Below are 25,519 nucleotides of genomic sequence, written 5' to 3'. Positions count from 1 at the left end.
TCAACCTGTAAGTTTTTGATACTTGTTTTGTTTGTAACCTGATTATTTTAAATAAAGTTTTAAAAAAAAGGTACTGAGACTATACTGAGAAAACTATAGTAGCTGAAATTTTCAAAGAAATCAAAGGCACCTATTATGAAGTACTAAAGCAAAGGTTATCCTGAACCAGTGGCGTCACTAGGCCTGTTTTAAAATGTTTTCAAGACCTCCTAAATAATTTTGGTGTCAAAAAATTTTTGATTGTTTGTTTTGTTTTACAAAAATTCAATATAATGTGGCCAGAATATGAGTTTAAATAAATAACCATATATTATTTCATTATTAACTCTCATAAATCTGTTTTGTTGGCTGTTTGAGAAATTTTGTTCTCGCCCACTATGTTTGCTCACATCCTGTGCATCTCCTGGGGGCTAAGCCCCCCTTGTCCTTAAAACCTAGTGATGCCCCTGTCCTGAACTATATCAAATAGTGAAGTTTGAAAACTTCAGTAGTTTTTCAAATATATTTGACTACAATTCTGAAATGTGGGTCTGCACTCAATGTAAACAAACTACTAGACTTAAAAAAAAAAGTGGGAGCTTGAATCACCCAAATAACATGCATTAGGCTCAGCGTTGCCAGATGATAAATGTTGAAGTATCGTACCAGTGGCTTAAAAATTTTATATTTTGAGGAAAGTTATCCCGATTTGCATTCCAAAATGGGTCTGAATTATCTCCTTCAATAGCATGTTTTTATAGACAGTGCATATTATAGCCTACATTTGTGTGAAGTGCAGGATGAGTCACCGGCCTGCGCTTAAATAGTCCACAAAAAAAACAAAAAAGAAAGAAAAGGGTACACAATGTGTGGTATAAACAAGCTAGCATGGTAGATATACACATTATATCCTAAACATGGTTGGTATTTAGTTTACTAATTCAATGAAGCAGTCAAATGATCATACATTGTTTTGTTTTGTTTTTTGCTAAACATGAGGGAAAAGAGAAAGAGCGAATAAGATAACTGTCTAGATTAAATATTGGGGATCAAGCGAGGCAGTGGAGCGCCATGAAGACCGAGCTTGGCTTTCAAACTCAAGCAGCTTTTGCAAAACATCTTCTAAACTGGAAAGTTTAAGGTTTAATTTATTTTCAGTCACTTTGGCTGTTTCTGGTGAACAAAAGCATGTGGTAGTTGGCATCAGGTCACAAGTTTTACTTAGAATTTTTAATTTAAGGACACCATCAATAACCATCAATATGAGAAAAACATTGTGTCAATAAAGGTTTTTGCTTTATGTTTTTGTGTGTGTGTGACTTTGCAATGAATACCTTTAAGTGACTGTTTTAACAATTAATGGCAAGTATTGCAGATTTTAAAAATCAGTGTAAGAAGCCATGTGCGTGATATTGTAATCTGTTCCTTCAGTTTTGGTAACTTGTGTGCACAGATCCACTTACAGACATCATTTTGTTTGAGAGCAATGTAGCAGATCATTGTTTGGGTTCAGCAACCTTGGAAAGTTGGACAAATTCTCTCTTCCAGGATCTCAAACCTCTAATCAAGCCATCAAACGACTATAAATCTACAAACATCACCTCCCTAACCCCAACCACAGTGTTGGAATTTATAGACGGCCCCTGAACCCTCATGAGTTTGTTTTTGTTTACCTGTCCACACTGAAAATTAAAACTTAAACACAACACCTGTTGCACTTACACACCAGCATTATTGCAAATCCATGCTACAGCTTTAGCTTTTAGCCTTACTGACTATCTTTATTTCAACTCATGATACTCAACTCATCATAATAATTATAATTCCTGGACAAAAAGAGCATATAAAATGCAGAAGGGCTTTCTTACAGAAGCCAAGAAGAGTTTAGAAATTTATCTTGAGATAACAGCTTGTAATAACGACCCTTGTTTACTCAAGATAAGTTGGTTATCTTATTATGTCGAGACAACAGAGCTTGTTTTCTCAAGATAACGAGTTCATATGTTTCTTTTATAAAATCTAAATTTCTTGTGATTACCAGAAAATCTTTCAAAATCACATTTTAATGTAGGATAGAGTGGGAGACGTGTTGACAGATCGGGGCCTCGTCAGCAGTAATGAAGGCGTTGATCCGGTCTGTTGTGGTGAAGAGAGAGCTGAGACAAAAGGCAAAGCTCCCAATTTACAATCCTCACCTGTGGTTATGAGGTGTGGATCATAACCAAAAGAATGAAATCATGAATACAAGCCACTGAAATGAACTTCCTCAGTAAGGTGATACAAGGAGAGCTCAGAGTAAAGCTGCTGATCCTCCTCAACGAAAGGAGTCAGCTGAGGTGGTGATTAGGATGCCTCCTGAGCACCTCCCTGTGGAGGTTTTCCAGGTACATCCCATTAGGAGAAGACACTGGGGGCCATACTTGCTGAAAGAGTTATCTATCCTCTCTGGCTTTGGTAGGTATGTCTGGGTTTCCCTCCTGGATCTGTTGCCTCCGCAACCCGACCACTGCAGAAAATGGATGAACTGATGGACATTTAAAGGGCTGAACAAATCCCATCACAAAACATCTGTAAGTCGAATCAACCGAGAGGAATTACAAATCTGAACAGCTTCTAAACATTTAGCTCAGGATAACTGAAGCCAACCCAAACTTTATTTATCAAAAGTCTTTAAAGTACAGCGTCAACAGGGTGTCATTAACAGAAAATGTAAATTGGACCCACAGGTTAAGATTCTACTTTTAGAAACTCTTTTTAACCACAAGTAAAGAGTTTCATCCCTGGTTTGTGTGTGTTTCTTCCTTGGCGAGCCCCCGCTGCTCTTCAGCTCCCTCCTCAAAACACTCGAGACCCAAGTGTGCAAAAAGCTTTTTGTTTTTTAATCAACTGCCCGGCCACCAGGTGGTGCATGTGACAGGAGTTTGCTGCAGAAACTTTTTGTCCTGACAGTCACTAAAAACTGTACTAAAAACTGTACTTATCCTTATCCTAAACCCAGAATAAACTCAAACTTCTAGTTTAGCTTTATTTACTTATTATTTCACCTTCAGCTGATGTAGGTAACTGATTTGTACTGATAGGCACAGTTATTGCAGCTTGTCTTTGTCTTTAAAGTTATATTTCTGCACAAGTCCATATTGTATATTGCTTTTATTGTGTTCTTGCTTCTTATCTCTTTACTTACTCTTTTTATACGATGATTTTATACTGTTTGGCAGTCATTGTTGGCAGCAAAAAAAACATTTCATTGCTTAGAGAAACATGATTTCTCTCTGTATATGACACTAAACGTTGAGTTGAGTTGCATTACTGAACTTTACACAAACATTAAGTAATAAAGAACATTTATTATTAATAAAAAAACTTGTTTACTAGTTTCCCATTTTGCTTTTAAAGAGACAAAAAAGTGGAACTGTCTGCATGTCTACCAGCAATTTAAATCCATTTAGATTAAGTAAATTTGTCTAAATAGTTGTGAACAGTGAGAAAATTCTCAGCAAACCTACGATAAACAACACAAAATAACGATGAACACAAAGAGACAACATGTTCTTTAGAGACATGTTTTTTTTTAAAAATAATTATAGTTTAAGCAAAGTTTTAAGTTCTCAATTTTTTTTTTTTAAATAGCCTAACCGACGGGCGGACTTAGCAGAGTGAGATGTGAAGATAACAAAAAAGTATGATTAATATCCGCACTGACTCATCTTTGTCTGACTTGAGCAATACATAAAGAAAGAAAGAGGAACTTGGTTGTTTGGTGGGATAGAGGCCCAAAGCCTTATATGGTTAAATATGGGCAAACATGTGTGTTTTTGAGTGTGTAGTTAGGGAATAAAGAGTTTTTTTAAAAGATGCATTGTTTAACACGTCAAGATGTCAGATTTGACCGTGCTGCTGCAGAGCTTTACACAAATGTGCCGTGTGGAAACAAACAGAAACAAATTGTGAATAATCCGTGTGCGTTGGTGCGCGTGTGTATGAATGTCCATGTGCCATGTGATTCACCCTCGTCTAATAATATCAGCAGCCCCGTCTCTGATAGGTGAAGCCTGTGGAGTCCATAGAAAATGAGGAATCAGGAAAAAGAAGTGAGAGGGCTGGATGTCCCCTTGCACGCTTGTTGAGCGAGCGTTCCATGCCATTGTGAAACACACAATGGCCACTGAAACCTCGGGGGACTATCAGCCAGGAAACACAGGCCCTAATGCTGACCTTCCACTGTTCACAGAACTGAAAAAATTCTCTGTAGTTTTCACTTTTTCAGGCAGGTTTCATCAGAAAAAAAGCATCTTAATGGTGTTTTTTTTAAAATACATGAGCTCTTTTTAAACCATTCTTTGTCTGGCTGTACTTGACAACCTTTAGAGACATTCTCTCTTTTATGCATTCATTTATTTTGTTTATTAAGCCACTTAAACAAACTTTTGAATTATTCAGATGTCAAAAGGCACCTAAATATAACAGGGTGTCCAAAAAGCAGAGCTTCATGCAAGATCTAAAGCTTTGATGGTCGTAAGACTTTTGCACTCTTCTGCACACTAGATTAAATCCCATGTTTGCAAATTCAACAAATTTCTTTAATCCCTTTTTTTTTTTTTTACAAAAATGCCTTGCAGCAAATACATTTCACTGCTATAAAAAGCTACTTCACCTTTTCCCTTCGAGTTATAGAGCAGTTTAACACGAAGAGATGTTTCCTCATCCTCAGAAACACGACTGCATTAAAAAAAACTGTTTATGAAGACACTACAGCTTTACTTAGTGTTTTTTTGTACTTTTCGTCTTTTATTTTATTATATTTTTATTTTGAATAGGCTGATTTGACCATAATCCACCTGCTGAAACACAGCAAACTATTAGCAGAAAAATGTAGCTTTTTAAATGACACAATTAGTCAGGATAAACTGTTGTAATAACTTGATTTTATAGGTACTCATTAGATATTATTACCACTGTTGCTCAGACACGAGTCTGATTAAAACATGTTGTTGGTTAACTTAGACCTTGTTTTACTAATTTGTTCTGTAATTACCTGCTTATTTACATCCTGCCACTCTGTTCTCTCATTTACATATTCCTCTTCAATGATAAAAAAGGAAGCATCAGGTGTTTTCGTCTCACATCCCCTTGAACACATGTTTGGAAAAATCTCTGGTTTCCTCACATGGAATCTGTTGCTTGAAAAGAAAACGTAAATTAAAAACTAAAAAAAAAAGCTGGAAGAGTCTTTTTTCTTTCATGAACAGTAAGAGCAGAGTCATTATTAGAGCCTGAAACTGAACTGGTCAGCATCAGAAGGGAACTCGCACGCTTGACATCTTGTTTCTCATAGTAAGTCTTTGCCACCTTCTTGTTTTAATAAGGAAGAAGAACAAGGAGAAGAAGAAGAAGCCCTACGGGACCAACCTAAATTGGTAGATTTAAGGAAGTTTTTAGTTCCCCTGCTAATTCTGAGATATATAGAAAGCTTGCATTTTTAAACCACCTTTGGCAATTTGCTTCCAGCGGTTCAACATCTCCCCGACAGCCGACACCTTTGCAGCTCGCTGCTGGATGTTTACAGAGAGTGACGGTAAGACTCGAGTGGATCACTTCTCTGAGCGAGGCTGTGGGCGTTTCCTCACTTTCCTGATCAGAAGCACTTTACTCTGAGACGCTGCTTGATTCTTTTCACCTTGTGTTTTGGATTTATGAGTAACTATGTATTTACTCAGGTTAGATACATATTTACAGTACATTTAAGATATTTAATTTATTATTTGAGGGAAACAGTGGGTTATTCTTTTCTGCTCTTGTTTTGATTTTTATTCTAATCCTAAAAGAATTGAATCTGCTCGACTCAAACAAAGATTTAGATGTGTTTTTTTATCTTTACGTCTTCAGTGTTTGCTTTTTTCTTGCATACATCTTCTTCTTTTTCTCTTGTCTGTTCCCTTTTCAGGGGTTGCCAAAGCGAGTCATCCTCCTTCATCTAACTCTGTCCTCTGTGTCCTCTGTCCTCACTCCAACTCCCTCCATGTCCTCTCTAACTGCATCCATATATCTCCTTTTTGTCTCTTTCCTGGCAGCTGCGTCTCTAACATCCTTCTACCAATATACCCACTGTCCCTCCTCTGCACATGTCCAAACCATCTCAGTCTGTCCTCTTTGTCTCTAACATCCTTCTGTCCCTCCTCTGCACATGTCCAAACCATCTCAGTCTGTCCTCTCTAACTTTATCGCCCAGTCGTCCAACCTGTGCTACCTCTGATGTCCTCATTCCTAATCCTGTCCATCCATGTCCCTCCGAAGAAGAACCTCAACATCTTCAGTCTCCTATCTTTTTGTCTCCAAACCAAACAACATGGCTGCTCTCACCACTGTCTTGTAAACCTCTCCTTTGACCTTTGCTGACACCCTTTTGTCCCAAATCACTCCTGAACCTTTTCTCCATCCACTCCATCCTGCCTGGACTCTCTTCTTCATCTCTTTACGCTTCCCGTTTTCCTGGACAGTTGACCCTAAGTACTTGAAGTCCTGCACCTTTGTGACCTCTGACCTTGTAGCCTCACTGTTCCACTTGCCTCCCTCTTAAAGCAAAGACGGCATCTGTGGTGCTCTGTCTTAGCATAAAACCATTCTGCTGCTCACAAATAGTCACCTCTAATCTAAGTCTAGCTTCCACAACTCTCTCCCAGATCTTCATTGTGTGGCTCATCATCTTAATTCTCCTGTAGTTGCTACAAATCTGTACATCACCCTTGTTCTTAAAGATTGGCACCAAGACATTTCTCCTCCATTCCTCAGGTATTTTCTCACTCTCAAACACTTCACTGCTATCTCTCCTTGACATCTCCATCTCTCCACTGGTATGTCATCAGGTCCAACTGCCTTCCCTGTCATCCTCATTAACTTTTTCCACTTCCTGGTCCACAGTTTCTGTGACCTCTACTCTTCTTTCCCTTTCATTCTCTTCATTCATCAGCTCCACAAAGTACTTTTTCCACCTTCCCATCACACTCTCCTCTCTTGTTAGAGCATTACTGTTTCTATCTTTAACCAGTCTAACCTGCTGCACATCCTTTCCAGCCTGGTCTCTCTGTCCCCCTCTCCCTCCTTAGTGTCCAGCCTCTTGTACAACTCATCATACGCCTCCTGTTTTACCGTTGCTGCCTCCCTCTTTGCTCTTTATTGCATCTCCTTATATTTATTGTTTCTTCCTGGCTAACCTCTTCCTCTGGCTAACTTCCTGCACCTAACTATTTCATCACTGTTTCCTTATCTTTTCTCCGTCCAGATGACACACCAAGTACCTTCCTACATGTCTCTCTAATCACTGTTACTGTAGCAGCAACAGGTTACCTTTTCCAGCTTAGACTACCTACATACTCCTGCTTCCACTCTTATAGGTCTCTCCTCCTTAGGAATACTCTCTATCACTTCATCAAAAGCCTTCCAGAATTTATCTTTCTCTTCTACATCCCACCAACTTGTGGAGCATAACCACTGACAACATAGAACATCAGGCGTTCTACTTCTACCTTCAGACACATCAACATCTGACACTCTTTTCACCTCGACTACATTCCTTGTTAACTCCTCCTTCAGGACCACCCCTACTCCATTTCCCTCTCTATCCACACCAGGGTTTAAAACAGCTTAAACCCTGCCCCAATCCTGCGAACCTTGCTGCCCTTCCACTTGGTCAATTGCACACATAATACATCTACCTTCCTCCTCTGCATCATGTCAGCCAGCTCTCTACCTTTGCCTGTCATTGTCCTTACATTCAGAGATGCTACGCTCAGTCCTACACTCTTGACTTTTCCCTTATCCTCTTGTCTCCTGGCACGTTTCCCTCCTCGCAGTCTTTGACTAACAACAGCACACTTTCCACTGGCACCCTGTTTGTCATTGTTAACCAGGACTTCGACCAATCCAGTATGGTCTTGCTTGGATGAACATGCATGCTAGTTTTATGCCAGATGTTCTTCTTGACACAACCCTCACTATTTACCTGGGATTGGAACCGGCACGAGAGATACACTGGCTTGTGTGCCCTAGCGATTGTTTTTTTTTTTCTTGCATAAAATACCAGAGATAATTATTTCCTTTAAATGAACCACTAAACAACAAATGCATGTAGTTTCATTTGTAAATTTATTGTTTGTTTAAACTAATATTATATGTCATAAATATCATCATAAAGCTGTTCTGGATGATTCATAGATTACTTGTGTTTTCATTTAGTCACAGTTTACCCAAATAAATTACTATTTGCTTTGCATTTATTAACATAAAAAACACATTTTACCTTCCCTCCCTCCCACCCCCCACCCCTTTTGGTTAAAACTTGTTTCATGGCTTTTCTTTTCGACTGAATTACTCAACTAGCTCAGAAGAAATGGTGAGCGAAGACGATTACGAAATTTAAATACGGCTGCAGGAGTTACAGAGTGTGGACATCAAACCTGCAGTCATTCTGGCCAAACTGATGTTCAGCAGAGGAGGAGTGCAACACTTCCTGTTGCGACGTACCCGGTATCCTGTTTTCCACAGTCAGTGGTCATGCGTGTCATTCCCCCTCTGCAGAGGCACTGTGGGCAACGTCCTCGTGACCCTGTTTGCTGTGAATTTTCTCAGCAAACCTCCAAATGTCTATTTAAAAAAAAAAAACTGACTGTCAGCAGAAATTATGTATAACAGCACAATAAATATATATACATCTGCTGAGAAATGGCTGCAGCTTTCATCCAAAATTTGATCGGGTGATTGTGCAATAGCTGGGTTTTTTCAGCGTTAGGAAACATGTAGCAGTACCAGTAAATTGAAAACCAGCAGACTGTGTTTTCTTCAGTTTTTTAAAAAAAAAGGTCACAGAAGCAGGGTTGAGAACGCTGACACCTTCACGCAGCGAGCCCAAGGGCCCAAACTGCACAACTATGATTAGGAGGTGCCAGCATAACTGTCTGCATGAGTGTGCAGCCTTTTAGCTGCGCAGATATGTGTTGTGTGACAACATTTAGACTGGAAACTGTAAGGTGCACAGTTACACCCTGTGGTGCGACCAAACCAGAAGGCTGCTCCGTTGGTCAAAGACGCAGGTCGCAAAAATGGAATTTCACAACGTGTCACTTACACTTAAAACAAAAGCTGGAAGTCTTATTTTACATCTCACCTAACTGAAGCTTTGAATAGTCTAATGTAAGAAACAGTAAATGTAAAATAATGTAAATGTAAATGTAAATAATGTAATGTAAATCCCTCGACTTCCATGAAGGAATGCATATCGCACACTGCCTTTTATGCTAAATTTTTGAGAAATAAGCTATAGTCATTTTGGTCAAACCTCAAAAGTGGCATTGTGCACAATCTCATCCAATATTGCAATATATTACATAATTTGCTAGAGAAGGTGTTGTGTGTGAGCTGTTCATGAGATATTTTGTTAACAGACAGACAGAGTTGGTTCCAATAGTTCATGGCAAAGTTTTAAAAGCAGATCTTGTGCGATCAGTCATCCCTCAGAGTGTAAGTTGGGGATTTGTCTCAGACTTTTTTGTGTAGGCTATGATCAGTAAGGTGTGGGGGCCATCTTGAATCGGGTTGACTCCAAAAATTAATCAGTTGTATATGTACATGAGTGACTATTTTCTGTAAGTTTCTTTAAAATCCATTCAATGATTTATGGGACATTTTGCCAACAGTACAGACACACACACCTTCGGCGGAGGGCAATAACAAAAGACATTTTGAGTAGACACAGGTAGATAAATGCAAGTCTGTTAGTGTTCTTGTAGTTCATTTCAGGAAGGCTGTGTTATTTTTCATGTGGCTTTGTCTTTAAAGCTTACAGGCACACTTAATGGAACAGTTTAATGTTGTTTAATCCACTGCAGATTTTTTGGAAAATATTACCAGCACTTCTCTGCAAGCATTTCTGAACCTTGTGTTGTCTCGTTTTTAACACTTCTGTTTACTTTAATGCCAAAAGTTTGATGGGGAGGGGATAAGTTTTTATGTTTGTTCAGCACTTTATTTGCTTTGCTTAGCATTTAAACCAGAAAATCTAGTAAACTGTCAGTTGATCCATCCATTTACTTTACCCGTTTCTCCTTTCCGAGTCGTTGGAAGCTGGTGCCTATCTCCAACAGTTAAACTGTAAACCAGGCAGTGCAAAAAAACAAAAACACTCAATGCAGCCAACCTGGGGTTAAACTAAATGATGTTGGTACACAACATTGGTCTTAAAGTTGGTACTGAAAGTGAGAAAGCCAGTCATTCTAACTCGACTAGTTCCAGACTGCTAGTCCAGCTGTCAAAACAAGTTAATGATAAATATGCATGATGCTGGATTTGCAACTACAAACACTACAGCAAAATATTCACTTCTAGAGGTTAACCTGTACTATGTGCCTCTCATTTAATCAGCCATAAGGGATAAACAAGCTAATAAACACCTTTTTGCTGCAGCTATAATCATTTATGCTTGTTTTTTGAGGGGGAGAGATATTGATTCTATTAATCGACTTTCTGTGAAAAAGTGAGTAAAAATTTCTCTCAGACTGTAAAAAATATCACTATTTATTAAAAACGACCCTGAAAAAAACAACTTTCTTACCTTCTAATCTCACAGCAAACAGTATTTAGCTTGAATAAGTTGTGCAATTATAACGTGATCTGTTGCACAGAAATGTACAAAAGTCTTGAGACATCCATTAATTCTTCAAAATCTGCGGGGAGATTTTTGCTAACTTGTCTGTTATGTGTGGAAACTGAAGTCTTTGTCCTTTTAATATCTTGATAAGCATTTTACACCACAAACCACCTTCCCACATACAATCCTGCGTGCAACATGTCCTATGTCTGTTGCACAAAAACTTGGCACGCTAATGTTACACCAGACACAATATGGCGTCTCATCAGAAGCACTTTGACATGAAAAATAACCGAGGTAGCAATGCAACCAGCAGTCAGCTGCAGACATGACACCATTTCCTCTCATATTTATATTAAATAAAATTCAATTTGGGATTATATAAACAGAGAAGAGTAAATAATTCATCTTCTTGCAGCCGTTTGTTAAAATGTGAACTCTTTTAAGTGCCTTTTTAGCTGAAATCATGTGCCGTATTTTTGTTATTTTGGTAGATGTAAACTGATGAGCGTGCACATACAACAGAACTGAAATGAATCAATTCAATAAATGCAAACGCAGCAAAACACTGGAAGCTGTCACATGTCCGAGGGGCGATTTATTACATGTTGCAGCTTTGTTCTGCACCAACGTGGCTGAAAGATAATAATAATATGAAATACATACGGTGAGTATAATTCTATTAGTTTTAAAAGTTTTACCAGGGAAGCAACAAAGCACATTTATTTTGCTGGTGACTGTGTGGGAGTGTACATGTGGCTGCTACTAAAATATCTCATGATTCACTGGATGAGTTTTAATGAAACTGGATGTACAGCTGATTAACTTTTGCAGTCAATCTCATTCAAGATGGCCACCACAGCCAACTCAACATAGGAAACACAAAATTCATTCAATTTGACAGATGCCGTGCTAATATTTGGTGTAGTTGTAGCTGTGAGTCATCTACAGCATATGTTTCAAGTGCTGCTTGTTGCACAAGATGTTTGCTGAAAACCTGAGCATTAACTGTTGGCATCCACCCCTGTTAGCAAAATATTTCATGAACCACTGGACAGATTTAATTAAAACTTTCAGAAGGTAAATACGACAAAATCATTAACCTTTGGATTCAGTTTAATTCAAGATGGCTACAGCTCGTATAACACCACAAACATGGCTGTTGTTCAGATGCAGAGCTAAAGTTTCGTGTGTTAGTAGCTGAGATTCATGCGCACATGAGAGATGGAAGTAATTTTTTGCAAAACAGTGACATGTGATCTGGTTTGTGTTGTTTTTATGATGTGGCAATCTGCCTGCAGAATGTGGAAAACATGAAACAACACTACACGGGTTATTTATTTGATATGCTATGTTTGCGCCTTAAAATGTGTTTAACGAAAAGAAGCTCTGAACCATTTCTGCGGCTGAGATGTTAGCTTGTATCACTTTGCTGAGTTGTGTGCAAACACCTTTTGTTGTAATACACCCAAAACTCTTATCTGCCACCATCTTTTGCAGTTTCTCTCTTTTACCATCACATGGAGTGTGATCGCAGCAGTTCTAACAGTGTCTCCTTTTAGCTTTATTGGAAAAAATATCTAGAAAAATGCAGTTTAAATACTAGATTTAGCACCTTCTCAAATGCAGTTTTGTTTAAAAAAATGTTGATTCCTTTGACACTGAGAACTGGCACAAAAACTATTGAACTAAACCTATTTGGCGTCAAAGAAAACCAAATAAAACAGATCCTACAGTGAAGCCTGGATCACCCTGACCGTATGGCACGTAAAGGATTCCTTTAAAGGCAACTTTCAAGGAACTGAATCTGAAAGACAAGTTCCAGGTTCCTCATTTAACGTCGTATCACTGTTGTTGAGATGGTAATGTGTGCTGCAAGTGCTTTATCTCTCACGCCGCAAGGAAAACAAACAGTGACACAATCAGAAAACCAAACTCTGAGGCAAAAAAAAAAGTTTTCACAGAAACAAAGTTAAGTAACAGACCAGTTTCAGAGTATTCAGAAATAACATCTTAAATATTGATATTGCTGAAATCATCTTGAGTTAAGGCAGCACTTAGTAAAACGACAAATAACATAAAAGAAGTACTTAAAACGAGGTATGAAATGCATTACGTTTTACCTTTCAGTAAATCTTTAAAATATGTTATCAGTAATCTATTTTAACAGAGTTTAGGGCACCAAAAGGTTAAAGTAGTCGTGTAGTGATGAATTTAATCTGTTCTTTTATCAGTGTGCAGCATTTTGGCCAATTAAGATGCTTTATAAATAAAGTTGCACTGTATTTTTTAATAATATTCATTTTAAAAACCTGTAAAATTCCCAAATTTGGTCAAACATTTCACAGCTAAGCAGACTAACCGAGAACTGGCCAGCGGCGCGATCAGATCCTAGAAATGCTGAGTATTTTGAAAATAAAAACAGGGAGAAGTTCAACGGGTTTGTAAGACAGCAAATCAGCAACAATCTGTGATATTTCTTAGAATAAAAACCTAAAATAGCATGGCATCTTCCAGGGTGAAATGATTAAATAAATCTGCAGAAGTTGTTTGAAAACCTCAGAGAATAGTTGAGATCTTATAGGACTCGGACATCAAAATAAATGCTTGTGTTTTAATTGACAAAATAATAAGAATAAAAATAAAATAGCCAACATAAAGAAGACTCAGAGACTCTGTTGGGGTTAAAGAGAAGAGGGACCATCTGTTGTGTTGCTGATACTTTGAAGTCCACGGCAGTATGAGGGTGCATTAGAGATCATGATGCTGGTAACTTTCTGAAGTTCAAACAGCTGCAGCTGCCTTGTTTATTTCAGCAGGAACATATTATTCATTACCCTGCTCACTCAACTTATAAAAGCACATTAAAGTGATAGCTCAGATCATTTGAAGTGGGGTTCGTTGGAAGGCTTGGGGATGGTATATAGCTCTCTGAAGGAGGTTTGGAGAAATAAAGTTTCTTTCTGACAAGCTAACAGCTAGTCTGAGCAGAGCTAAAAGCAAACTGGGTCGTGCAATTCATGCAATTGCTGTTTTTTAAACCTGTACACTGCTGTCATCCTCAAATTAAACTGTAATTTACATACATTTCTATGGTTTGATTAGTTAGAGGCAATGTGAGACACTTTTTCAGTCATTTTGCAGCTGGGCAAGAAAAAAAAAACAAATCTATCTCTTGGCTCCACTGAAAATAGCAGTGATAGAAATAGTGCTGGTGTCTTTGTGTATTAATACCCTCGGAAAAAGCTACTGTACACGTCTTTGGTCCTGCTCAGGCAGCTGTGATTAAGGAAGGCCGGTGGAAGGGTTGGCCTCAGTCTGTGTGGTTTTAACAGCTCTCTGAACAGACAGTCTGACAAATACGATCACCCAGAAGTAACGTGCGAACGCGCTGCACACGTGCGCTGCTGGGGAACAATTTCAACGACGAGAAAAATTCCTGAAGAAAATCTTGAAGGTGCCTACCACTTGGTGCATTTAGCTACGGCGGCCATCTTGAATCAGGATGACTCCAAAATGAATCCATTTGTTGGTTTCTGAGAGCTTCATTAAAATTAATTCAGTTGTTCATGACGTATTTTTGAGTCCTCAATATATTTTGGTCACGTTTTGAAGCTGAAGCATCTGTAAGCAGAGACTTAGTTTTAGCCTCCTTTATATTAGCTGCGGTGGCCATTTTGAATTTTGAACAGAGAGCTTAGCAAACTGTTAGCACTCGGAGTACAGCTGGAGGTTCCTGACAGCTCCTGCTACACCAAATTGTAGCTCAGCATCTCTAAAAATGACTTAGTTATAGAGATTTTTGTATTACCTGTAGCGGCCATTTTGAATGTTGAAAGTTAGCTCAGTGTTAGGTTTTGCGTAGGTTTGCGTATGCACTGTTACTTCTTGTCACTGGATGGTGCTGCTGTGACAGGGTGGGGCAGAGTGGCGTGTGGTAGAACTGCAGAAGAAGAGAAGAGTTTTTGTAATGGCGCCTGGCGTGATGGCATGTTTGTAATAAAGTTTGGGAGCTTACCGCCTCCTTTTTTCATTTACAACTGCCACAACTCTTCGGTTACTGTCAGCTACTACCACACCGATACTTGCTTCAGCAACTCCAACTTTTGTGTTTGCCAAGTTAGCTGTGGCGGACATTTTGAATCGGTTTGATCCAAATATGCACTCAGTCAAAGAGGAACATCCAGTAATTACTTTGTGACGGTTTCAATCATTTCTGTCCAGAGATGCATGAGATATTTCAAAGAGTGTACGACTTTATTAGGATTTAAAGCATTCACAGTTCAGTCCAATGGTTTTTTTCCAGGGTTGTTCTTAATAGAAGTGCCAGTGTATTTTGACAGAATTTTATAAAAAAAAAAATAATAATAATTGCAACACATTGCTTCCTATGTTTTTCTGCTGTCAGGCCCCAGTAATCACCATCTGCTTGTATTTAAAAAAGGCTTTGTCTTTGCAAGTTTAAGAGTAGACACTCATTCTTACCCAAGTTAGAAGATCAAGATAACTTCAGTATTTTAATCTTACAACATGTAATCTATTCCGTGCACTGCCTTATCACAACTCAGCATTCTTCCTCTTTAACGAGCAGGACTAATAAAACACATTCAGATTTGTGCTGCATGGTTACAGTACTATTCAACTGTTATTTCAGCATTGAGGAAACATGCTTTTATTTTTAGTTGTTGCAGCTCTCATGGTTTGCTCAGATACCTGTCAACAACACGTCTAACTGTAATGTTGCCCTGACATTTTTGAGCGACTTGTAAAGTACAGTACGTTGCACAGCAACACACTGGTGAATGAAAACATACCACATGTTTTTGTCAGATTCTCAGTTTGTCAGTAGGGGCACTCGGTTCCTCTGCTAGGTTTTCCTCTGTGCCCTGTAGTGATACTGTAGTCATAATCTTCATCCAACTCTGAGTGATTACAATGCAGATAGTGTATCTTCATCTTATCTCCCAGCTGTGTGTGTGTAGATGTGTGTGTATGTGTGAGAAAGGAAGGGATAACTGCTGTTTTTGATTCAAGGGTGTTTAAAGCTATTTGGATAAAGCCTGCAAATTTAAATGTCTTGTTAGGGGCTGAAAGGGATCGTTCGGATCTTTAAAATGAATTTCTGTGGAAAGGTTATGAATAATCAATATCTTACCTGTTGTAGGTCACTCTTTGAAAGATCTCTGTTTACACAGTCCCCCAGGCTGCACTAGAAGTAAAGCTAGCTGCTGCTATTTGTGTTTAAAACCCCAACAAATCTATTAAAATAGCCAAAATGTGAGGTTGACAGTGAAATAAAGGTTCATAAAATAGTATTTGCATAAACCACTTTGAAACCTTTGAGGCTAAAGTTTGTTTTAAGACGGCAGCATTACACTCTGGTCTTGGTCCTGCTTGATTTAGTGGTAAGCTCATGAATCTGATCCAAACTAAACACTTTTTCTCCAAATGAGCAAATCTCTCAGCAAGCTACCTACAGCAGGTAAGATACTAATTGTTTATAACCAATTCCACAGACTTTTAAAAGTTAGAATTAGAACTTTCCACATAAGGGATGGTATAAAAGGTAAATGATCACCTGTAATTATTAGAAAAAAGACCTAGAGGACGTCTCACGCCTGGCTAGATGCATGTGTATGTGTGTATGTGTGTGTACACGCATGCATTATCGATATCTTGCCTCCGTTTTCCTCACAGGACTGCTTATTTATTTCATTTTTGCATCTTACGACGCCTTCAGAGACTTTCAGTCAGTTAGTTTCAGGGCAGCAGTTTGGCATACGATGGTTAACAGTGAGGCGCATCACACACACTTTGCACTTAAATCCTGCTGCTGCGAATCTAACACATCATTTAAAAATAAATTATCTGTTGAGACTTTAAGCTCATTGCTAAAAAGGAAAAAAAAAGTTTAGAACTGCAGGAGAGTGGCTTGAAAATGTGATGCAAAAATTGGATAATCTTACTTATTTGTTGCATTTATGAAAATAAATGAAATATTTCTAAATTCCTGATCAGGTTTCATAAACATTATATAGTATTTCTGATAAATCCTTTACTTTAGCCCGTGAATTAACCTTCATAAAAGAGATTATCGTTGTAGATTACTTTATTTTCCATTATTCTCTTAATAGAACAGTATTAAATAAATTGTTTGACCTGCCCTGTTGTGCTCAAATAACCCTTCAAATAGATGTTTAGTTTTTCCTTAATGTCTTCAAAAAACATAGCATTTAAAAAGACAAATGCAAGTTTAAGTTTAAGCATGTAAAGTCTTCCCTGCAGCCAGTTTTTATCACCTGTAAGACACACGTTGGAGGAAACGAACTGACAGAACTGAGGGGAGCCCTTTATGTTGATTGGCTGCTGAGGGAGGGGGGCAGCATATAAAGTCTGATAAACGAAGTTTCATGGTCTCCTCTGACAAGTCATCAATAGCCAGGAACTTGTAGGCACACTCCAGTGCTCCCACCCACAGAACATTTTACAGAAGTTAAAAGTTCCTTTTTCATTTTACCAACAAACAGCGGGCCTCGCTCGGTTTTATTTTGCCTGACTGAGCCGAAGGCCTCTGAGCGCAGCTAAGGTCAAAAAAGCTATACAGTAAGAGAGGACAGGGAGACTTTTTTCTTTTTTCTTTTCTTTCTTTTTTTTTTTTTTTTGGTTTTCGTTGAGTGAGAGGAAATTTTGAAACATTGTGCAATGGTGCCACAAAAGTTTTGAAAGCTTGTGAGAGCGTTTTGCCATTAAAGCGTCTGAGAGTCGGTTCGTTGGAGAAGAGGTCTCCATGTTGCATCCATACAGAATGGAGAGCTACCTCATCCCCCCTGTAAGTATTTTTTATTTTTTTATTATTTTGTCGAAACCTGTCGGAAGATTCAACAAAACGAGGCTTAAAACTCCTTCATGGAGCTGTTTACTTTTAGCTCAGCACTAAAAGGGGGGAAAAACTATATTGTTGTGAAAATAGATATGATTTTTTTCAGATTAGATGACTTAATGTGGTCTCCGTTTCAAGTTGAGTGAAAGACACAAACTGTAAGAGTCTTTTATACTACAGGCGACATGAAAACGAAACCCCAAAGTTTCAGAACTGTGGAGGCAAGAAAAGAAATAAGCATTCTTACGACACAAATGTTGCTTGTTCTCATTTAAATGTAGACATGTAATGTTAATTTTACAGAAGCCAGAATGTTAATTAATTTGCTTTAATGGATGATTGAAGCACTGATGGAACGTGTAACAGCTGCACAGTAAACAGCAGGAACTAAAAATGTTTCGTATTGAAAGAAATTGTTTCTAAAAAATGTGTTGTTATTTTTGCTTGATCTTTCAGCACACAGAAGAAACATATGAGTCTGACATCTATAGACATCAAATTGCCGAATATTATAACCCATATGTTTTAGATGCTGATATCCAGGCAGGTGAGTTTTACTTCAACAGTAATCTTTAGTTATTTGAACAGTTTTAATGCAACAAGGTGATAACTGAACTGAAACAAATTAATATTTATCTGTTAAAACATGTCAATGTCTTGAACTTAATCCAGTGAGGTTGTTTTATATGGAGCACTTTGGCTTGTTGTAATTTTTTTCCTTGTGTTTTAAATAATTTGGTCATTCAGTAGTTTATTTTTTGTTTTATTTTATTTAAATGTTCAGAACTAGATGTGGTAACGCAGACATTTTTGGTTTACCGTACGTAAAAAGAAATCGACGTGTGCAGCTGGAGCGCACCCCTTATGGGTGTATGGAACACAGGAAACAGATGCCTTTTCTTTCGCCCGCCACAACTACAGACATAGAACAACTTTCGCCCCAAGGGGTTTTGCTAATACATGAGAGGTGCTTTACTTTCTCTTGAAATCTACTGTTTTGAATATTGCACCAAAACAACTGAAATAAAGGGTGAGAGGGGGAGCATGCGATAAAAATAACTGGTATCAAGTTTCAAAATAGGTTCTCATGGTTGCCCTAAATTATTTGAAACGAATATAGTTGCTTAATGGTATAATATTACAGTGGAGCGGTGGAGTGGCTTGTTTTAAAAGTAATTTTAAGATGATGCAGTACTTTTTGCCCCACACTTTTAAAGATGATTCATTTTAATCCTTCAAAAAGGGCTTTTTCAAGTTTCCTTGTTGAGTTTTGAATATGTTATTGGGTGAAGAAAGAAGCCAGAGGCAGCAAATTCATAAACAATGTGCTCTAAACCTTAATGTGTCTTTCTAATCTATAAATCTTTTGACATATTCTATGCTGAGACCTCAACAAAACAGCAAAAGGCCCCAGCAATTTTCACGTTTCTCGCCTTCTGTGTTTAGATCACTGGAACTACCACCCCCACTCGCACCTGGTAGAGTTCGAAAACCTCCAAGAGACCAACTTCACGGAGCTCCAGAGCGTCCAGGCCCTCCACACGCCCGGCCTTATACGACACGACGCCATACGATACGACGCCGAAAACCTGCTCGATCCAAACCTTGGTGCACATCCGCATGTGCTGCAGCAACCGGTAGGTCCTCCTGCACCCAAACAAACAAACAAACAAACAAAAACATGCTTATTCTGTTACAGTCGTTTAATAGCTCCTGGTGAATGTGATGACGGTGGGTTTTACTGGTTGATAATTCACGTCACGTAAAATATTTTATTGGCAAAATGTTCCAAACTATGGGGCTGGAGGCCTTTCAAGGACCTTTAACAGAAATTAGGAAGTGAATCTCTGAGTTACAAGAAATACTTTAATTTTAGGGTTTTTGCTCATGTTTTTTTTTTCTTTTGATTTTGTTTAAAAACAGCCTTTTCTGTGAATAGGCTCTGTCGACTCAGCTAAGCTCATTCAAAGTCACATCTGCACGCTTCAAACCTCCGTTTGTGAACCAGTGAACTAGAACGCGTCTCTGGTTCTTGGACTTGTCTACATTTTCGTTCTGAAACCTCCCCACTCCCACTTTGTGTGGGTTTGGTGTTTCAAACTTGTTTGCAGCAGATAAACACAAACTGCACGTGCATTTAACAAGATTAATTTGGGCCTTACATCTATTTAGAAGACAAGCCTACATGTATGTTTAAAAGGAAAAAGATTACACTTCTTTTTGTCACCTAATATGTGAAAAATTAAAGTTTAATCAGTGTCAGAATCAGATTTTGAGCTCTAAAATCTTGACTTTTGTCTTTACATTCACAGAGCGCACGTGCTTTTTGGGTTAAATGTTAGTTTTCACTCATTAGGTGGTTTTATTTTTTAGTTTCCATTTTTACAACACTGTGTGTGTACATTCGAGGGAGGTGAAAATGAGAGGAGGTGTTAAAACATCGATATAAATGTCATCTCAAAATAAAATGTGAAAGCCACGTTTTCAACATAGGGAGTTCACATGCAGTTGTCCGCCACCGACTGTTTCTTAACAGTACGTTATTAATAGGATGACAAGTTTTGCCCGTGCAGACACACAGCTCCACACATCACAGCTCATGCAGAGAAAAATTTGCCACCATCTTTCACTCACAGTGAGAACCATTTAATAGAAACCAACACGGTGACATTTTATTTGTGTGTGTGTGTGTGTGTCTACTTTTGGGGGAGATATGGTGTGACAAACTGTCACAAAGGGATCTCACTAGCCTGACTGCAGTTTAAACATTGCTGAAACCTTAAAACTAAAAATACCTAAAAGGCTCAGACATGTGAACAGAAAAAAAGCTTAAGGCACACAAAAGATGACTAACTGATAATTTTAAAAAAGGGTGTCAAGGAGTATCATAGGTCATTCAAAAGGTTCAAAAGGTCATTTTTAGAATTAAAGATGTAGCATTTCACATCACCCAGTTTTAGACTGAGATCGTTTCACCTTTAGAAGTGATAAAGTTGAAGCTGGTTTGGTCAGACTTGAAAAAAACATCATGTACAGTTATAAATGACTCTCAGCTGCCACCACAGTAAATTTTAGCTCAGCATCTGTAAATTTGGCTGAATTATGGTCAGTTTTATGTTTTCAAAGGTCAGTTGTATGTGGCAGCCATCTTGAATCAGGTTGGGTCTAATAGTTAGCCTGCTGTAGATGTGAATCTAAGGACCTTTTCCTGAAAGCTTCATTAAAACTCATTAAGTGGTTAATGAGGCCTTTTAGTAAAGGATATACACACATAAACTCAGGCGAAAACATTATCATTCAGCTTTGTCTCGGGGCGGGGCGACACTAAAATAGAAGTAAAAGAATATTAATTAAAAGCTAAATGCAGTGATATAAAAGGCAACGTATTAAAGTGAAAACTAGAAATTGTTTAGCAGCACATTTCAAAGAACAAGAGCAATAAAAGGTTGGAAAAGCAAACAAATGCAATAAAACTGACTGAGCTCATTTACTGAAGTAAAGTGGAATCGTCTGCTGTAGCTTAAAGAATCAACGTTTATTCCTGAATTTGTATTTGTTCTCTGGCAACCACCTGGAACCATTTCATTTGTTGAACTCACACAGATCAAACTTCCATGTTGGTTCATTCGTGCACATGTATGGGTAAGCTAATGCCAGTTGATGTAAACGGGTTTGGGAGGAACGAGAACTGCAATCCAGATAACATTTCTGCAAAACGAAGGTCTTTTATATAAAAGCAAGACAATCTGCAGGTCTAACAACAACGTGGCTTCTTGGTAAATGAAGCTGGATGCTGAAAAAATAAGAGCATCATTTAGCAAAAATGCAACAGAGAAGACTGCAAATGTTTGGTTAGCTGCTTAACTGCGTCAAAATTATTTGGACTGTTGACCAATTTTATTGTGTGCAACACTTGAATAAATCAAGCCTGTAAAATACTCAGTGAACTGATTAATAAAGCGATGATTGTTCTGGTTTCTTTAGCATTTTCCCAAAATGTTCAATCATGAATCCTGACATGAACCACTTCCTGAACTGTATTTATTTTATTGTTTCCACTGTAGAGCAGCTTATGTGACAGATAAATATACATTCATAACAACATGAGACTAACACTCCTGTTATTCACATCGACACAGGTAGCGTTTTTTCCCACGACCGTGTATCCTCATGCGTCCCAGCGCAGCTCTGACGACGAGGACCAAGGAGGGCGAAGTCCCCCGCTGGAAGTGTCCGACGAAGAGTGCTTGAGAGATCGCGTCCCTTACATCACACCAGATCTGGGTAAGGATCCAGACCGCTGTTTCATACTGTATGTGCATTTAGTAACTGTGTATGTTAGGTATGTGTCAACACCATTTGTTGTATTGGAAATGTCAAGTCACTGCACTTACCTAAGCTTTAGTGATGACAATATTAATGACCAATATAAACAATCTGTCATCTGCTTTAGCACTGAGCTGTATATTAAGTCATGGTGTGTGAGCTGGTATTAAGAAATTTTAATCACACATCCTAAATCACAAATTAGAGAGCTGCTCTAATGTTTCTTTTATGGATAAAGAATAAGCGTTGTCTTCTTTTTATTGCTTTCTTCTTGGTTTTTCTAACAACTCAAAGCGATAGCTCAGATGTTCTGAAGTGAGGTTCTGCGTAAAGATTACCAGCAAATAATGCCTTACGTGTTGTAGACAGCTTTTTGAACAGCCACAGGTTGGGGAAATAGAGTTTAATCCTGCAAAGCCATCTTAAAACAAAGCCAAACTCAACATTTTTATAAAGTTTCAGGCAAATGTTTGGTTATAAAACTTTCTATTGCTGTCAGTTTCTCATTACATGTTTATTTACAAGCACAAATAGGGCTTGGTGGTTAATGTTTTAAGATGTTTATAAAATAGCATAAACTATAGGTGGGTGATAGATATAAAAAATGACTATATAGCAAAAATTGAGTATAAATTTAAAACATCTTTTCTTTTAGCTTCTGCATTTAAGTCACAAAGTGTTTGGCTTTTCCCAGGCACTTCTAATACATCACAGATTTCTCCTTATCCCACCATAAATACCCCCGTAGACCCAAAATTTCAGAATAAGCTAAACAACAGAACAACTGGTGATTTTTTTTTAAGAATTGGAAGGTTGCAGGCCTCAAACCCTGTGTTCAACACTGAACTGTGGACTCAGAGCTCCTCGTATATCAGTAGATTCACCTTTTTTTGCCCTCAAGTGAGAAATTTTGTGGAGAGAATTTTGATCTTCTGCAGAAATGTGACAGTCATCAGCCCGTTTGTTTAATGGTGATGCACTTACAGCGTCACCAGCTTGTGTCAGAGGATAATACATGTAATTCTAGGAGGTGCCATCTTCTCTTGCACAACCGTAGCTTGCCTTATGCCTGTTTAACAAGCAGATGTCTGGTTGCTTTAGTATTCACCAGAAACAGCTGAGCCTTTGGGATGGTAATCAAGTGGTTTGTACCTAAAATACCCTCTTAAGAAGTTTTTATTTGGATCCAAGTATTTTGGTTTGTACTTCAGCTGCAGTTTTGTCTTAAATAACTAAAAGAAGATTATTTTTTTTTAATTTAGATAACTAGCCTCATAGGGAAACTGTAGTTTCGTGGCAGGAAATTACAGGAAAACAAATAACTGAACATTCCACCATTTTGACAATTTCTGTACAGTCATTACAACATTTTAAGAGGCATTTATGATTGTCTACCCATGACCAATTGAGTAATAACATTCCAAGTTCTGTTGCTTTATGTTGATTTTTTTTTTCAAGCAATATGAGTTAAAATAAACCAGTTCTAATGATCCAACACTTTGGCGTTTCCAAAGGTCATAAAAAGAAGATCCGTCTGTACCAGTTCCTGTTGGACCTCCTAAGGCATGGCGAAATGAAGGACAGTATCTGGTGGGTGGACAGAGACAAGGGGACATTCCAGTTTTCTTCCAAACACAAAGAGGCCCTCGCCCACCGCTGGGGAATCCAGAAAGGCAACCGCAAAAAGATGACCTACCAAAAAATGGCCCGCGCCTTGCGCAACTACGGCAAAACTGGAGAGGTTAAAAAAATCAAGAAGAAGCTGACGTACCAGTTCAGTGACGAGGTTCTGGGGAAGATTCATCCTGAGAGAAAAGTGTACATTTAGGGAGAAGTAATCATTTCTGTTATAACTGTAGATACTTTTTATAACAGTGCTAATCTAGTAAATAGCATTACATACTTGGCAGTGATACTGCCGTCTGTGAGACTAATCTAGTCCAGAAAAGGCTGCGTAAAACTTTTTTTCCACAGTCTGCAAAGACTTTCCCCTTCAGGACACGAAGAGGAATGCCACTCACTGCAGCGAAGCGAAGCAGTGTGGAAACGAGACCGGTTCTGGTTCTAAAACTGTAGCACAAAAACATGACAAAAATTTGTGAATGAGGAATTAAACAAACAAACAAAAAAAGTGATTTATTGTTGGGAATTGTGTACAGTCCTGTGTTGATCTAAATTTTAACTCTGGGGCCAAATACATTCATTAAAAGCTAAAAAAGCATAAAAATGCCACCTGAAGGTGAAAATTATAAACGCTGTAAATTAATCTGCACATTGAATCATTTTAATGCAAAATAAAGACTAAACTGCACAAGTACCTGTTTTTAAAATGCAATTTTTTGTGATATAAAGTAACTATAAAGTTATTCTAGTTTGAAGTGAAGATATACAGTCACTGATATTAACCTTCATTAAGTCTGATTCAAACATTCACAAATCTTTGTAATATTTTTTAGTCTCTACAGCTTTAGCTGGTTTGTTTCTTCGTAACAGCTGCGAGAGGATGAACGTTTTCTAACTTATCTTTGTAAAAATATGCATTATTTTTTAGTCGAACCCTTTGAGTGATTGGCGATTTGTCTAAAGGACCTTCAAAGTGTCCTCGCTGAGATTTTTCCCTTTTTACTCAGTGGCTATCATTTTGTTTTCCTCCTCTGTTTGACACTTCTTTTGTCGAACATGAATAAGTTCTCTTAACTGTGGGCAAAACTATTGTGTGTATAGTCTATTTACCTTGCAAGTTTATATTTAAAACAGCCCGAAGACACAAAGAAGTCAGCAATGACGTGTTATTTTACATTATAGAAAATAAACTGTAAAGATCATTTGTATGAATTGCTTGTAAAAAATAAATTGTCCATCAGTGTACGTGTTTTTGTGACATTTGCAAAGATTATTTTGGCAAGCGTCAGCGTTAAAACACAAAAAAAGGAGAAGAAGACTGCAAAGCTAAAATGTGTTAAAGTTAACAGATGAAGTTTATTATCTTTCATTACATTTCAAAGATAACAGCTAACCTTTGAGGAACTTTGAGGTTAGTAGATGACCGAGGAGCTGAAGTGACTCGTATCGGCCTGCGAATCCTGACGCGCTGCAGGGGCCAGCGGGTGCGAGGAGTCCGTATTTTTATGGCGTTCTCATGTTAGCAGTCCGCACACACAGAAACATTCACGGAGGAAACATGTCACAACGACAGCGACCGCTGATTGTTTCGTTTATAGTTTCTGTAAGCGTTTTATTCACCTGTTTACAGGACACAACAGTTGCATCGATTTCTTTGAAGACATTTACCAAAAGATGTTTATTTCTTCACCACATATCAATAGTTTTTTTTTTTAAAATAAAAAAAAGGAAGTTAAAAATTTCACAATTCTAGGCAGGCGAGGTGTGGAAACCAAACAATCTTCATTTTAATTACCAAAAATAAAACTAAGGGCACTGCAAAAGCAGGAAAAACAAAGTCAAGAAGAGCTGGCAGTACCAAACACTGTTTATAGTCTACTTTGACCAAATGTCTCAACATTTTCTCGTTGTTGGGAGTTACAACCAGCAGGACTTGGTTTATGAGGACTGCAATGTTGTATTTTGGGGACCAGAGACTCCAAACCAGGGATGTGAGGCTTTAACCCTCCTGAGGCCTCAAAGTTACTGTACAAGGGCTTCTCTTCCTCTCTTCAGGGCTTCAGGAGGGTTAA

The 25,519-nt window shown here is 38.1% G+C and overlaps 1 protein-coding gene and 1 long non-coding RNA gene across 2 annotated transcripts; both read left to right on the top strand.

Moving 5' to 3' along the window:
- The first annotated feature begins 5,331 nt into the window (after window positions 1-5,331).
- Window positions 5,332-13,816, top strand: LOC119617718. Its single transcript, XR_005234112.1, has 3 exons — window positions 5,332-5,396; window positions 5,488-5,554; window positions 8,356-13,816. It is a non-coding gene; the product is annotated as an uncharacterized LOC119617718 (long non-coding RNA).
- A 128-nt stretch (window positions 13,817-13,944) lies between these two features.
- On the top strand, window positions 13,945-24,705 carry spi1b (Spi-1 proto-oncogene b). Its single transcript, XM_017405484.3, has 5 exons — window positions 13,945-17,447; window positions 17,955-18,045; window positions 18,945-19,135; window positions 21,638-21,782; window positions 23,339-24,705. Exons 1-5 carry the CDS (start codon window positions 17,406-17,408, stop codon window positions 23,650-23,652), a joined length of 783 nt encoding a protein of 260 aa, XP_017260973.1. The 5' UTR covers window positions 13,945-17,405; the 3' UTR covers window positions 23,653-24,705.
- Window positions 24,706-25,519: the final 814 nt, after the last annotated feature.

This window comes from Kryptolebias marmoratus, linkage group LG15 (assembly GCF_001649575.2).
Source record: "Kryptolebias marmoratus isolate JLee-2015 linkage group LG15, ASM164957v2, whole genome shotgun sequence".
Classification (NCBI taxonomy): Eukaryota; Metazoa; Chordata; class Actinopteri; order Cyprinodontiformes; family Rivulidae; genus Kryptolebias; species Kryptolebias marmoratus.
The sequence above is the reverse complement of the archived record's forward strand: the minus strand, read 5'-3'. Positions and strand labels throughout refer to the sequence as shown.